The sequence below is a fragment of the Euleptes europaea genome, chromosome 12, assembly GCF_029931775.1.
Source record: "Euleptes europaea isolate rEulEur1 chromosome 12, rEulEur1.hap1, whole genome shotgun sequence".
NCBI classification, from domain to species: Eukaryota; Metazoa; Chordata; class Lepidosauria; order Squamata; family Sphaerodactylidae; genus Euleptes; species Euleptes europaea.
Window position 1 is genome coordinate 33,625,509 of NC_079323.1, and position 15,385 is coordinate 33,640,893.

The 15,385-nt window shown below is 41.6% G+C and overlaps 1 protein-coding gene across 1 annotated transcript in view; it reads left to right on the forward strand.

The window, feature by feature from the left end:
- Positions 1 to 15,385, forward strand: part of NIT2 (nitrilase family member 2) — a 160,072-nt gene that overhangs the window by 2,014 nt on the left and 142,673 nt on the right. The window contains exons 3-10 of the mRNA XM_056858634.1: positions 2,042 to 2,162; positions 2,340 to 2,428; positions 4,338 to 4,431; positions 5,392 to 5,466; positions 7,093 to 7,171; positions 7,860 to 7,958; positions 8,667 to 8,722; positions 8,978 to 9,111. Coding sequence (XP_056714612.1) covers positions 2,042 to 2,162; positions 2,340 to 2,428; positions 4,338 to 4,431; positions 5,392 to 5,466; positions 7,093 to 7,171; positions 7,860 to 7,958; positions 8,667 to 8,722; positions 8,978 to 9,069 — 705 coding nt within the window. The 3' untranslated portion in view covers positions 9,070 to 9,111. The remainder of the gene's footprint in view (positions 1 to 2,041; positions 2,163 to 2,339; positions 2,429 to 4,337; positions 4,432 to 5,391; positions 5,467 to 7,092; positions 7,172 to 7,859; positions 7,959 to 8,666; positions 8,723 to 8,977; positions 9,112 to 15,385) is intronic.

Genomic DNA, 15,385 nt, shown 5'->3' on the forward strand with positions numbered 1-15,385 from the left:
GTATTTGTGACATTTTTCTCAGCGCTTTGTTCTACAAACCCATAAAAGTGTGGGTTGGAATCCTGCATTTAGATTTGTGATTCACCTTTTGCTTTTTGTCTATCTTTAGCAGTTTTAAGAGTTTCATCAGTCATCTATCTGGGCTTTTCATTTCTGTGGCTACAGGAATAGTTTTTGCGCTACATGTGTCTATAGAAAATAATATTAGGGCATGAAGCAAAAAACTGGAGCACACAAGCAAATTAATATAAAACTAGGCACTAGACACCCTCCAGGTGGCTTATAGAGCAGATGTAAACGTTCCAAAAAGACACTCACTTATTGAATAGTTCCTAAATTTCTTTGCTTTTGGAGATCTGAAGCTAGACAAAAAGTTTGCTATCCAAGCAGCATCAGCTGCTATTGTAATGCCTGTTGTATATGTTAATATGCAAAATGGCCAATCCACAGATAATACCACCATTGAGATTCCTCAGCATGTCCCACTTGTTCACCCTGCTGTTTTCTTGGCTCATGAACAACGAAACAAATTGCTTTCAGATGCTTTTGATTGTATATCCGTTCTGGATTGGTCTAACCTGTCTTTCATACGAACAATTACATTGAAATGTGAGGTTTGTTACTTTGCACAGCAAGCGTGTGGACTGGTGTCTTTTCAGTTGTATTGTCTCTCTTGCCTGAGTTGGCCATTAACCTTCAGAGTTGGTCATTAACCTCCTGCTGCCATTCCTGTGACTCAATAGTGCAAAGTTCTTGGTATGCCATGTGGAATCTCTTTAAGTTGGGGGATGTTTTCTCTTCAGATTATAAGACCTCCAGTGTTCTATTACCTGTGCAAATGCAGCACTCGTATGATCTTTGTTTTCCACGTCCAGATACTCGATATTATAGGTAGTGGCTTAATCTATCATGAGGGCATTTGCTGGGTCCACCAAATATGTCATGAGACCAGAGATCTTAAGAGAATATGGACTCTTTGATCAGCCTTTGCTTTGAATTATGTAAAATTATCTGGACCCTGGATCTGGCCCCGAGCAAGAGAGAGTTCAAAACTGACAATTCTTTGTAACTGTTATATTCAGATTATGATAAGATGTTAACAACAGTGTAAAACAACACAGTTGGCGAAGATAGAGCCATTGTTTCTCATACGGTTTTACAAAGGCTAAAACACTGTTGGATGAGCAACACAGTCTGCAGTTGTGTACAGCGACTGTGAAAAATTGCTTGCACTTACAATAAAAGGAGACACATTGGGTTGGATCCTATAGATGTTCTATTCATGGAGGACAGAGGAGCGCAGTCTCACCCAATTCCCCTGATCCCTGTCACTTTTTGTCAGTGGCTTTTTGTCTTCCTTTCTCGAAAGGAAGTAGAAGCGCATAAGTAATAACAAAGGTGGATTCAGTATATGATTTCAAGTGCAGTCCACTCTCATCAGAAGACTGCATTACAGCCACTTGGTCTATTAGGATAAAGACATAATTGCCACAGCGGTATAATGGAACCAGAGGCTCCTTCTCTTGCCAAGGGGATACCACCTTCATAGTCTGGAGTGCTGAAATATTTTTAGATCCCCCACCCGCAACTTTAATGTTGACTATACTGTTACGAGGAAAGGGAATTTCTTTTTCTGAGATTCACTTTTTTAGATATAACCATTGATTCCCCTTGTTCTCTTTTTTGTCTTTTAGGGATTTATTTGATTTCTGTTTGAAGAGACAGCAATACACCCTTTTATAACTTCAGCCCTTGCAGTTGTCTTATACTACACTCTGCAGTAATGGCAGCATAGGAAGATTTGGGAAGACACTGCCTGCCTCTGGGCATGTACAGAAGGAAATTGTGCCCAATCTCTCTTTCGGCACTTCCTCTCTTCAAATTTATCTTTGATCAGAATGAAATTGATTAGAAATTGACTCCAGATTCCTAAAAAGAAAAGAAATTGATGGATTTCAGGAAAAAGATAGAGGAGTTAAGAGCATTTCTGTTAACCCTACCTAGATTGAAATAGTGGTTGCTCTTTTGTTTTCAATTTTAGGAATGTTTCAATTCTCCCTATGGCACACAATATTTTCCAGAGTATGCAGAGAAAATCCCTGGTGAGTCCACACAGAAGCTGTCTGAAATTGCAAAGGAATGCAATTTATACTTGATTGGAGGTAAGCCGCTACACTTCTTGGGTTATTTCTGGTTGGTTAGTGTGTAGATTTCAGATTGGAATAACCACTGAATTTATTTCTTGAAAATGTTATTATCCTGCTGTCATAACCAAATTATTTACAAGCTAGCCGTTTGAACATCTGACTAACAGTAAATATTATTTTATCTGATGGAAGGTTCCATTCCAGAAGAGGATGCTGGGAAGTTGTACAACACATGTACTGTTTTTGGTCCTGATGGTGCCTTGTTAGCAAAGCACAGAAAGGTAAACTTTTAATGCCTATGGATTCGTTTCAGACATAGCTGCACTTATCCACCTGACGTAAACAGCACTGTTTACTGAAATTTGCTTGGTATAATTCTTTAAAGTTCATAAAAATACCTAATAAAAGTCTGGTGACCACATATTTATAGTATGTGGCTGCCATTGCATAATTATTTATTGGTTATATTGCATTTTGTGTTTTCCCCAAGGAATCAAAGCATCATTTTGTTTACAATATTTAGTTCTGTTAAATATATTTAGGCAGACACACAGTGACCTTGCTCAAGGCTGAGCTTCATATAGGAGTCAGAGGTTTTCCAGGGTCATTCCACATTTTAACCTGAGTTTGTCACTTCCAAACCAAGCATACTAGCTACTGCAATACATTGGGAAGCAGACATGGCTCAGTGGTAGAGCATCTGCATGGCATGGAGAAGGTCCCGGGTTCAATCCCTGGCATCTCCGGTTAAAAGGATCAGGTGAAAGACCTCAGCCTGAAACCCTGCTGTCTGCCAGTCAGAGACAGTACTGACCCCGATCAATAGTTTGACTCAGTATAAGGCAGATTCATGTGTCCAATAGATCAATAGTTTGACTCAGTATAAGGCAGATTCATATGTCCACTGGAGCTCTCAGCCCACTGCCATAAGGTAATTACAACAGTACAAATTGGGGCTAATTGTTTCTGGAGGAGGGGTGGGTTGACCCCTTGGCCCCCATGGAGGTCTACAACCCCAAACACCAAACTATATCCCAGTAAGTTAGAGCTCTAAAATGGTACTTCATTCAAAAGAATAAGGCATGGAATACCAGCAATGCTTCATTTGTTTGTTTACTGCTTTAGGTAATAGATTTGCCCATTTCTAAGCACACTGTTTTCTGTGCATGTTGAACTGTGTGGCTATGCAACAGTTCCTGTGTATCGCCGGAAGGCTCTTGCACTTGGCTGGAGAGCTTTTTTAATCTTGGCCAAAGTCATGTGTTTCCTCCCCAATGTTATTTTGTTTTGCTTCAGACTGATGAAGAGTTCTAGGGGACTCAGCATCGTTCTCACCTTAGCAACACTTTAATTTAGTGTTCCCGAACTTGATGCCTGCCATTGTGTTTCCTAGTGTCCAGTTGCTTCTTCCCTGTAGCACCTTTCCTTCAAACTAATCCTGGCTTTCTTCCATTTCACTGGAGTAGGCGGTTCTTCAGAAGAGCCCAGGAGACATCATCTTTGTGTCCACAGAAAGTATCCCATTCAGAAACAGCCACCTCCATCACAGGAGATTCTAACTTTTTGTTGAACCTCCCAATGTTTTGTGATTGTACCCCGTCCCTGTGGCAGCCATTTTGTTATAGTGCAAGCTACCTGCTCTCAAAAGTCCAAAAGGGCCTGCAGGTTGAACAAGTTTAGGGCCTCCTGCTTTAATTGGTCCTGAGCATGACTATTATAGTGGCTAAGAGTGTCAAACTAGTATCTGGGAGACCTGGGTTTGAATCCCCACTCATGCCATGGAAGCTCGCTGGGTGACCTTGGGCCAGTCACACTCTTTCAGCCTAACCTACCTCACAGGGTTGTTGTAAGGATAAAGTGGAGGAGAGGAGAACAATGTAAGCAGCTTTGGGTCCCCATTGGGGAGAAAGGCCGAGTACAAATGAATTAAATAAAGATTTTCTATTTTGTGTTTGTGCTAAATGGCATTACTTGTAACTGTTACAATATTTAGCCCTAGCTATGTTCCTCCAAAGAGTTAGAAGTTGAAATACTTTTAGCTATAAGATGTTCCCTACAATAGTAAAGTTAAAGGGTTGTTTGCTTAACATGGAATTGTTTACAACTATATAGGTATCTTTAATCTGTGAAGAGTTAGTAAAATTATACTGAATAATTTCCTAACAATGACTTGGTTTCTTTTGGAAACAGATTCATTTGTTTGACATTAATGTTCCTGGGAAAATCCGGTTCCAAGAGTCAGAAACTCTGAGTCCTGGCAATAGTTTCTCTGTATTCGACACTCGTAAGTAAAGAGTTTGTTTCAATGATAACTAATCAACTTTTGGATGTATTGTTTGTGTTGTGGCCGTTTTTAAAACAAAGATGTATGATCAGGAATACAGTTTTTAAATTAAAAAGTCAGCAAATAGCCAGGAACAGAGGTACAGAGGGAAACGCAACCAATGCTGCTGACCTGAGAGGGACTGCCAGTATCATGCTGTTAATAGAGGTGGGGGACGGGGCTTTTTTGGCTGTGGGTGTCATACTTCGAAATTCCCAGCCACAGAAGACTCATTGTCCCCTAATTTCTGGCTTTCCAGAGGTACATACACATTGTTTTTCTCAAGAAACAGTTGGTGACAGTTGAATTGATTGACAGACATGGTAGTTTTTTCGTGCTGCCGTTTTCTTAATTGCTGACTGCTGGTTTCATTATTTTTCTAGTTCTGTGGTGACTTTGTTGCTGTATTTAAGATCAGCTGTGGTTGAGTTGCTGCTACAGTGTTTTATTTTTAGACCTTTGCTTTGTTAATTCAGTTTTTAAATATTTACCAGTAAACGGTAGAAATCGTGTAAATATAAATGTTGACTTCATCTGCTTTGTTCATATTGCCCTTACTTTGTGAATTAAGGTGAAATTATAAATATGGCCACCGTTTTAGCTTTCTGGATCAAGGAGTGCTGTTAGACTGCTATTTATTATTTGTTTATAGCATGTTTATGTGGATATTCTTTGTCACACCTTTCATGCAAAGAAGTATAAATGTAGAGTACTTTTTAAATCTTAACAGTGTCTTGAAGTGCAATTGTTCTCTCAGGCATATACTAAAAATTGAGGCTTGTTACTTAACAGTAAGGTCCATGTCATACAACAGATTGTAGCCCTTCAAGACGGATGTTTCTGCTCAGGCTTATGTGGGTGGTAGCCAGGACCTGATTTTGTTTTGTTTCTTTCTTTTTTTCTTTGTTTGCTGTGAGGCAGCATACTGCAAGATAGGACTTGGGATCTGCTATGACATCCGCTTTGCTGAGCTTGCTCAAATCTACGCACAGAAAGGTGAGGACATCCTGCTGAATAAATGTGTCTGCTTTCTTGTACTCATGGGACATCTCCATAATTGGGAACCTGGCCAATCCATATAGGTCTGTGTTGAAGTGTCCACACTGAGAGTCCCAAAGCTGTACTCTTGATAAAGATATAAGACACACATGCATGAGCTACACATGGGCAGCATCAGAACTGATGTTTTGGAGTGCTCTGGTGAAAAACCAGCAGATGTTTCATCTGGTTAAATCAAAGGTTTAGCTTGTGTTACTCAGCAGATCTTTTCTAAGACCCCCATTTTATTCCAGATCAGTTAACATTGTCTTTAAAGTCACATCATTTCTATAGGGCAGGGGAGGACTCCTTCCCTTCTTCACTCCTTTCACGTCTTGATGAGGTGAATGTCTCTTCTCTATCTCTGCCTTCTTTAATCTGTAGCCTGTGTGTGTCTGTGCTCCCCCCCCCCCTTTACTCAGGTAAATAGGACAATCTGAGTTATGGCACAGCATTATTTCTCCAGGATCAGAGGAGGATGCCTATTATAGTAGGTGCTGTGGAACACAGACGGGATAATGCTGCTGCAGTTGTCTTTGTGGGTTTCCTAGAGGCACCTGGTTGGCCACTGTGTGAACAGACTGCTGGACTTGATGGGCCTTGGTCTGATCCAGCAGGGCCTCTTATTATCTGGTCCACAACAGGTCTTCCTATTTACCTGAGTTTCATCAGAGTCGATACTAGCAAAGGCAGCTGCCCAGATCAGTCATTAGATGTAAATATCTGCAAAATACACAATCCAATAAAACTGGAAAGTTTGGCCAAAGCAAGCAAAACATCTCAAATAGTTGTTTTCCAGATACGATGTCAGACCATTCTCTCATGTCTGTCCCCTCAGCCATTTTTATACTATGCATCCATGTAACAGTAACAATACAATTGTATGAGAAGTGGTGCCTCTCATTGGGGTTAGTTGTGTTAAAGTGGGAATATGCATATTTATAAATTATACCTCTCAGGCTGCATGGATGGAAGAGTGACAAAATAGGTAGAGAGGGGAAAAATACCATGGATAAAGTGGAGCGGGGGGCTGTGGCTCAGTGGAAGAGCCTCTGCTTTGTGTGCAGGAAGTCCTAGGTTCAATCCTTGGCATCCCCGGATAAAACGGATCAGGCAGTAGGTGATGTGGAAGACCTCCACCTGGGACTCTGGAGAGCCACTGCCAGTCTGAATAGACACATACTGACCTTGATGGACCAAGGGTCTGATTCAATATAAGGCAGCTTCATGTTATGTTTCATGACCTTATGTGTTTATGAAGGTTTGGGTATTTATGCAAAATGCTGGTCTGTTAGGTAACTGCCATAAATTGACCAGAATCACTGTATGAACCAGTAGCATAGATGAGAAAGCCAGACCAGTACCTTAACGGTTAAGCTTGAGATTTGTGGTCGTATCTGCAGTCTGTTTAGGAACACTCAAAATCAAGGTATCTTCTGAATCAACAGTGTTTGCTTTAGAATGTATGCTTTCCAACACTCAGCTTCAAGTGAACTGACAAGAAATGTCTTTTTCCTTTTCCCGTAATCATTCCTTTCTCCTCTGAGAGTACTGACATAATTCTGCCTTTGGTTTCTTACCAAGGTTGCCAGCTCTTGGTGTATCCTGGGGCTTTCAATTTGACAACAGGTCCTGCCCACTGGGAGCTGCTGCAGAGAGGACGGTAAGAAATAGCAAAGGGTCCCCCCTCTCCACCCCACCTCATTTCCTAGTTTTAGATAACTTATTGCATCACTCTGAGTGTGTGTGTTTTAATAGAAAAGCAGCGTAGAAATGCGAAACACAAACTATTTTTCTTAATTAAACCTAACTTGCTGTTTATATTATGCATCAGCAGCTGCCAACTCTGGGTTGGGAAATACCTGGAGATTTTGGGGGTGGAGTCTGAGGAGGGCAGGATTTGGACAGGGGAGGGACTTCAGTGCCATAGAGTCCAATTGCTAAAGCAACCTTTTTCTCCAGGGGAACTGATTGCTAATTCCAGCCGCCACCTGGAAGTTGGCAACCTTAATCTAATATACCAGGAAGTGAAACTTAATAGCCAATTCAGCCCCACCTGAACTAGAGCTTTCAAATTGGGTCGTAACATTTCCTCAGAGTTCCTAAGAATAAATTTCAGCATTAATTATTGCTCCTTCTGATGCTATTCAGCCCATTTTGGAATTCTGGGCTTCATTGAGAACCGCATGTTCCTAGGTTAGGTTTTCCTAAGTATGGAGACATGCGGGTGAGTCTTACACGTGCAGATTGTAGTGTGGAAGTGCATAGCAAGGCAGCTCCCTGACAAGTGCCTTCCCCAGCTGTTAATAACCCTTATACAGTGATCTTTTGTCCTCTTTTTTTGAATACAGGGCTGTTGATAACCAGGTCTATGTGGCAACTGTGTCTCCTGCTAGGGATGAGAAGGCGTCTTATGTAGCCTGGGGACACAGCACTGTAGTAAATCCATGGTAAGTGACAAAATGGACTCCTATAATTAAGGTCTCGCTCACTAATATTGTTGCCTTGGTACATTAGGAATACAAGATAAAGACTAAAACGATAACATACCCAATAAAAATCTAAAAGTGCTTTAACCCCCAAACTATAAGTTTTTCAGTGCTGGTCAGTAGAAACCAAGCATTTCTTGCCAGCACTTTCAAAAGAAATATGTAACTACTGACTTTATGGGCTAATGTGAGACGGAGGTATCATAGATGCTTTTCTCCTTGCCATTTAGGTGATAACAGTCAGAAGGGTGCCCTTGCGGTGAAGTTACGGTCTATAAAATTTATGGCTTTCCAACACAAAGGAAGGTAGTGTAGCTGAAGTGTCTGAACAGAACAGGGCTGACAGAAGAAACTCAAGGTTTTTTCCCCCTCAGAGCAGTTGTCCCTCATTTGTCAGCATGATCACTAGAGTGACCATTTAAAGGTCAGGTCTCACCTCTTAGTAACCTGAGGCAGTCAAGAGATGGCTGTTACATCCCAAACAATCTATAGAATACACGGGACAAAGAGGGGTTTGTGGAGATCAGTGATAATTTTGATTTGAGCATCTGTTCATAGGAGTGGGAAGGAGGAACTGCTCAAGGTTTGGAGCCAAGAGGAGTTCCTCTAACCAGTTCTCAGAAAGTTTCTTTTGATAACCATACTTTAATACTGTGCTTTTCTTTTCAGGGGGGAAGTCATAGCCAAGGCTGGCACTGAGGAATCAGTTATGTATGCAGATATAGGTAAGCCAGCAGGAACGTTTTTGGTCTTTCAAGAGCTAAAGTTTCTCATCAGCCATGCCCTTGTAGAATAGTATTGGTCATACCACTGTTACTCAACCTCAGTTGCTTGTGTGTAAAGTGAAAAGGACAGGTTGAGGAAACTCAGAGATAGGTGAGTCAGCAGGAGTGTTTTTGATCTTTCCAAGAATTGAAGTTTGGTTTAGATCCTCATGATGAAGAGAACTACTGCTAATGTAGGCCTTCTTAACTTTGCAGACCTAAAGAAGCTTGCAGAAGTTCGGCAACAAATCCCCATTTTGTCCCAGAAGCGTTCTGACCTTTACACTGTTCAAGCAAAGACTGAATGATGTATGTAGTGACTTGGATCCGGACACATCCTGCCTTTTCCTGTATCTGTCTTCAGCAAAATATAGTTTAAAATAATAATGTAACCATGATAGAAGACACAATTACACCCGATCTATAAACATCTTGATTTCTACTTAACTATCTAGAGTCAACAGTAGGCATCCCGTAGCGTGCATACCAAATGGCAGCCTCCTTGTTCCATAGGGACGTAGTTGAGATGCAACAGCCCAGAATGCAACTCAATTCCTGCGCAGTGATGTAGTTAAGCAGAGCTCCTTTTGGCCCCATCCCAGTGAGTGCGAGCAGCCCCACACTGACCATGTGTGATGAATTGGACAGGCGCATGGCATTGCTGCTCAGTGCACTGACTTCAAGGCAGGTGTCAGAAGTTGCTGCATACACATTTGTACCACCACCTGAATAGCAAAAGCTGCCTCTGTCCCTGCCCATCTCAAGTAGAGCTGTTTCCGTAGCTATTAGGGACAGGGGCTGCCTAGAACAGTAGACGCACGGAGGCCTATTTGGACTCAGACGTGTACCCAGCCACGTGCTGCACCTTGCTGCCCTCATACCTTTCCAGGCCATCACCTCTTCTCCAGCAGAGCTTTTCAAACATGAAAGGGAGGAGAGGAAAGAGGGAGGTGAGAAGAGACCCAAGGCCAGGCTCAGGTTGTGGCTGGTAGAATGGCAGGCTAGAAGCCTGTAGAATCCTGAGCAGGCACCCATCCTGTGGAACAGCAGTTGTTTAAAATTAGACTTTGGATTGTGGTAGCTCTGAGAGTTGAAAGTTCAAGGGTCAACTCTCCCACTAAGGGGAACCTCCATATCCATAGGTGGGAAACCTCTGAACACCAGTGCCAAGAGGTAGCATCAGGGGAAGGCGGCCTCTATGTCGTTGATTGCCTCTCCAGAGCAACTGCTTGGCCACTATGTGAAACAGGATTACTGGTCTGTATCCTCATGCTCATAAGGACTTGCTTTATAAAACATCTTTTAGGAACAGACGTGTATTATATTCATCCATTGCAGTAACATTCGTGTATGCACTGTAAAAACCTGATACTGACATTTTTAAAGCAGCAAAATTTTAGTTCCCTTATTCCTGTGCCTGACCCTAGCCTCCCTGACTTCGTCTTGGTTGCTGCCAGAACAGAGACACACACGAGCACATCTTCTGGTAAAGAATCAGTTACTTTATTTGTATGACGTTACAATTCAGCATATGGTCTTTTCCCCTGTGTTGCTAACCAGAAATATTTTCATATTGTTGCAGTGTGACTTGACAGATGAGTGCCTTGATTCACGGCTTCACTTCTACCAATTTGTGGTATAAGTGATGGTCCCTTGTACAGGGTCTTGTACAAGTCTAAAGGGAGTAGGCCAGAAAAATTTAGATTCACATGCTCTGAATGGTTGCCCTTTTTCATAATTCTTCCTACACCTTGCTCTTTTAAATCTTGTATGTTAAAACTTCCTCACCTAACCTTTTGCTATTCCTTCACCTTAATTGATCTGTTGTCCCCAATACTTTTGCCCTCAACTCAACAATTTTTACCTGATTTCTCTGAAACTTAAAAACAGTTTATACTTTTATCACCCATAAGGTCATTTGTTTGAAATTTTATACTGACCAAATAAATCTTTTCTCCAAAAAACAGAATGTTCATCGTTTTTAACCGAGAATGTCTACCACCTACAACCATAGCTCTATAATGTACAGGTTAAGCAAAGTCTACTTGTCCAAGTGAGGTGGGGGGAAGTGTCACAGATATAGCCAGGAATATAGGGGAACAGTTGCTGAATTTGACCAGAAACATCATAGAAGATGTTTCTGTACACAAAAGCAAGGCTTGCCTGGCCTCTCAGCTAAAAATTCCAAAAAGAGAGTTTAGAGACCAGCACAGAATACCCTTGGAGAGGGACAAGAAACAAAGAAGTAACGTAATTGTATGGCCTTGTGTAGATTAGAAGCCGCCTTACTCATATCAGTAGGTGTTATTTGTTGAGGCCCAGGTGCAGAAAGCATTTGAGAACGGCAGGAATGTCCCACTTCACAGAAGTGAAGATACCATTCAAAGATTGATACATTGGTTGAGGGCAAAAAGATATTTTTAAGTAGACTATGTGAAGATAAAAAAGTAGGAAGGATGACCTAACAGTTTTTACGTATTTTAAGACATTTAAACTATAACTAACTTTGTGTGGTGTTTGAAGTTATGAGTTAACCAAGAATGTGACCGTGATGATGTGGGACAGTTAGCCTTTGCTAGGAGATGCTTTTCAAATCCCATAAATATAGAAAGTTGAATTGATCCACAGCTTCTTCTCAGAAGACGCTCTTTGCTTGTGACCTGCTTATCTTTGGGGTAAGAAGTGTTAATGGACTCAGGTATTGGATTAATGTCTTGAAGTTGTAAAGAAATGCTACTTTTATTAACCACATAATACAAGCTTTGAGATCAAAGCCTAGACATGATGAAAATCACTAGCATGAGAGCATCACTTGTGAGCGTCTGTAGTTACACAGCAAAGCAAAGGACTAGTCTTGTCCAGATAGTTTTTGATTACCTTCCTTCCTTGACATTCAAAAAAATTGATAAGTTTGAACAGTAATGGAATCCCCATTTTGGAAGCGTCATCCCTTCCATTAAAATGGCCCAGACGTTAGCCAGATCTTAGCAACGGCTGTTCTAGCTGCTGTTTATAAATTATCAACTTGGTCACATTTATAAATGGCCCATTTAAATAGCTCAGTGCTACTAATGGATTATATGACATCATGTATCCTGTCACTTGTTTTCTATTATGCAGGCTAAGTTCTCAAAATGGTATCTAAATAGGTAACATGGCAATTCACTATTTATACCTTCTACAATGATCATTGTCAAACTTGTTTTCTTTTCTTCAATTTGTATAAAGGAAGATACCATTGCTACTGCATTTTAAGTAAGCATATTGTAATGCTCACACATATTGGATCCTTCCAGTTTTTTCACTGGTGCAAGGAGGGACCCCTTTTGACACCCCGCACCTATACTGTGGGTTGTGGAATCCACATGAACAAAACACACAAGACGGGGGTGCAGAGTGCCCTCCCCCCTTGTGCTTGCAGAAAAGCTGTTTATAATGGAAGCCATAATTAAATATCAAAATGATCCCATTTTCTCAGGACCTTTCAAAAGGGATCAGGATTTGTTTAGTTGCCCCCCTGGAAGAGTCAGCCAGAGGGCACACCCACGTTTAGTGATTGTGCACTATGCTACATGACATCCAGAGGCCGTAGTCCTCCTCAGCACTATGTCCAAAGCCATTGCCAGAAAGTTATTACCGGTATTAGCAAGGATGGGCTTTCCCAAGGAAGCGATTTTGGACCAAGGACCCAACCTGGTGGGGAAGGTGTTCCAACATCTGCGGAAATCATTGCGGGTAACCCCATCCTCAGACGAACAGGCTTGTGGAGGACTTCAACCAGATGTTGAAGCAAATGTTAAGTTCATGCTGGATGAGCCACAACAATGGCATCACCTGGTGGCCCAGATGTTTGTGGTTCAAAAAGTGCAGCAGGCTTCCACAGGTTCCCCACATTCACACTCCTATATGGGAACAACTCAAGAGGGTGATGGAACCTTTGAAGGCACAATGGAAAGCAGAATGCTTGCTTGGACAAGGGGTGGTTCAGTATGTGATACAACTGGAAAGTGTTGGGGGAATTGGCCCATTGCACCAAGGCCAACCTAGGGTGAGCATAGGGCAGGCAGAAAGTGGTATAACCAGCAGGTGCAAGAATGTACCTTTCAGCCCGGGATCACTGATGCTAATACCCAGCCATATATCTAAGTTGTGGGGCAACCTCTTTATTCTGGTATCATGACCCCTACAATGGTTGCAACGCATGAAAGACACTAGTCCCAGGCTCACCTGTTGGTACCTGGCTCTATAATCCTATGCCTTTCAAGTTGCCTGCTGAGCTGGGGGAGCTCCTCTTAATGCTGATTTTTTTCCCAACAGGAAGACTGAGGAAGCAGCAACTTCAGTGGAGGGGGTGGCAGGCAACCCACTTGGCGGTGGGGGGGGGCGCTACGTGGCAGATCAGTTGCCATGACTGAAAAGAGGGGCACGGGCAGCACCCAGAGGGCTCAGCAGGCTAGATGTAGATTGCTACTCCGTCAGAAGAGTGTGGCCAGGAACACCAACAGCAGGAAGAGGATGGCTGCTACATGCTGTGACCATTCTGGGGATGGAGTGCCACTGAGGTTAAGAGCTCATGAGGAATGAAGGGCAGGTGCAAGAGCACCTTTGGAAAGGGAGCTTGATCAATTATTGGGGACAGCACTTAAGCTCGTGGTGCAAAGGAGCTGAGAGGCAGCCCAGGAGTGAGAGGAATACAAGGGCCGTCCAGCTGGGAGGGGGAGAGTGCAACTCTTGAGTTGTATGCAGGACCAGTGATGTAGAACTGGATGTGATAAACAGGGTCCAGAACTGCTGACTCCAGTCTCTCTTATTCAAATGTGTCCTTACCCCAAGGCCAACTTGTTGCATGGCCTCCACCTTGTCCACTCCACATCTCCCCACCCTGATGCAGCAGCCCGTTACAGATGCACATCACCCAACTTCACCTGAAAAAGGGAGACTCCTTCCCTTTTCCGAACAGGATTTTCCTTTTTCATAGCTTAATTTTTTTTTTTTTTGCACAATCCAGACTTCTGGACATTAAAGAGTATATTTTATTTCCATTCTTGCTAAAAAAAGAAAAAGAAAAGCTACAGATATTTACACTATAAAAGATCTTTCAATATAGGGAAATAGGGTCTTACCTTATGAATTTTTCAAAACATCTGAACTATGCATATATAAAGAGGAGCTAATGAGGGCTTTTTCATGTTTTCCCCCCATCATTACTAGTCTTGCTTGCCAATACTCTCTGAAGGCAGGCACTTAAACTACAATTATTTACAGATACACCAATATTAGTTTCTGAGTTTTGTCAGCTTTGGTATTTAAACCATTCTAATTTAACACCATCAAATGCCCCTCTGTCCTCCCACTAATCTTCTTCTTCAGCCAATACAACCTTGCTACCCTGCTATCATCTTTAAGAACTAGAATAAGTAGGGATTTTATGGGATCAGGATTACAAAATGGAAATGCTTGCATAGTAGCTACACCCAACAGGCCTGTGTCTGAATGCTGGTTCATTTCCCACTTGCAACCATTATGTGAAAAGTCTTACCCATTTGCAGTAGGTTTTAGAAAGCAATTTACCCTTCTCATACGCTGAAGACCATTCTTAATGAGCTTAAATATGCTATTAATGGGAACAAGGGAAAGTGCCTTGGTGGTACAATAACAAGCAGTCTGCTATAACAATGTGTTATTGGCCATTAGGGAGCTGGACTACCCCTTCCTCCTATTTTGTTTCTAACAAGGTAACAGCAGTCAACACATTGTACCTAAACTAAGGAATAATTGTTCTTTTGTAAGAGTCAGCCCTGTCCCAACTCCAGTTTTGACAAAGGAAAAGCGGAAATCAACTGGAATTTTGGAAATGTCAGAAATTCCAACCAAGGCCATTTGCAAGAGGTTCAGTACATTCACAGATTACATGATTGTCACTTTGTATTTCCAATTAAGCAATTTCAAACCACCGTAGATTATATATCAGAGATTTGACTCTAGTTTTTATTTAAGGACTTTACATGTGGCAAGTCATTTACAAAAAAAATAAACAAATGCATTATTTCAGTGCAGTTTTCAAATATCTGAAGAACAGGCAACAGTCTGTGATGATTTGGAATGCTAGTATCAGACAGCACATGCTTAATTCTTAATTGTTTTCAGGAGAGAAGTGTCAGTGTAGATAAAGCCAAGCAAATAAAAACCCCTTTGAAAAAAAAAGATGTACTCAAAATTAGGATGTACAGGGATCCAGAAGAGCTATTTCGGTTAAAGTATGGATGAAAAGGAAGATCTCAAGTTAGTCACATTATTTCTAGAAAGAGATCTGAAGCAGCTCAACATACAATGGAGACTATGTTCTCCTGAACCTCCAATCTTCATTACTATATTCAGTAAAAAAAAAAAAAAGTATAAACCATTAGATTCATTGTATCAACATGAGGGGCAAAACGTAGGCCCAAGTTTAATAAATTCAGCTGGAATCGACCTATCTGCCTCACACAATGAACTCCCCGTAACATGGACTGCCTTCAGTAGCATGTAAAAAAGGGCAATTGAGACCAGCATACACACCTTCCTAAATTCTCACTTAGCACTGGTAAAGACTTCCTATCAAAGGATAAGAACACTACAAACTGT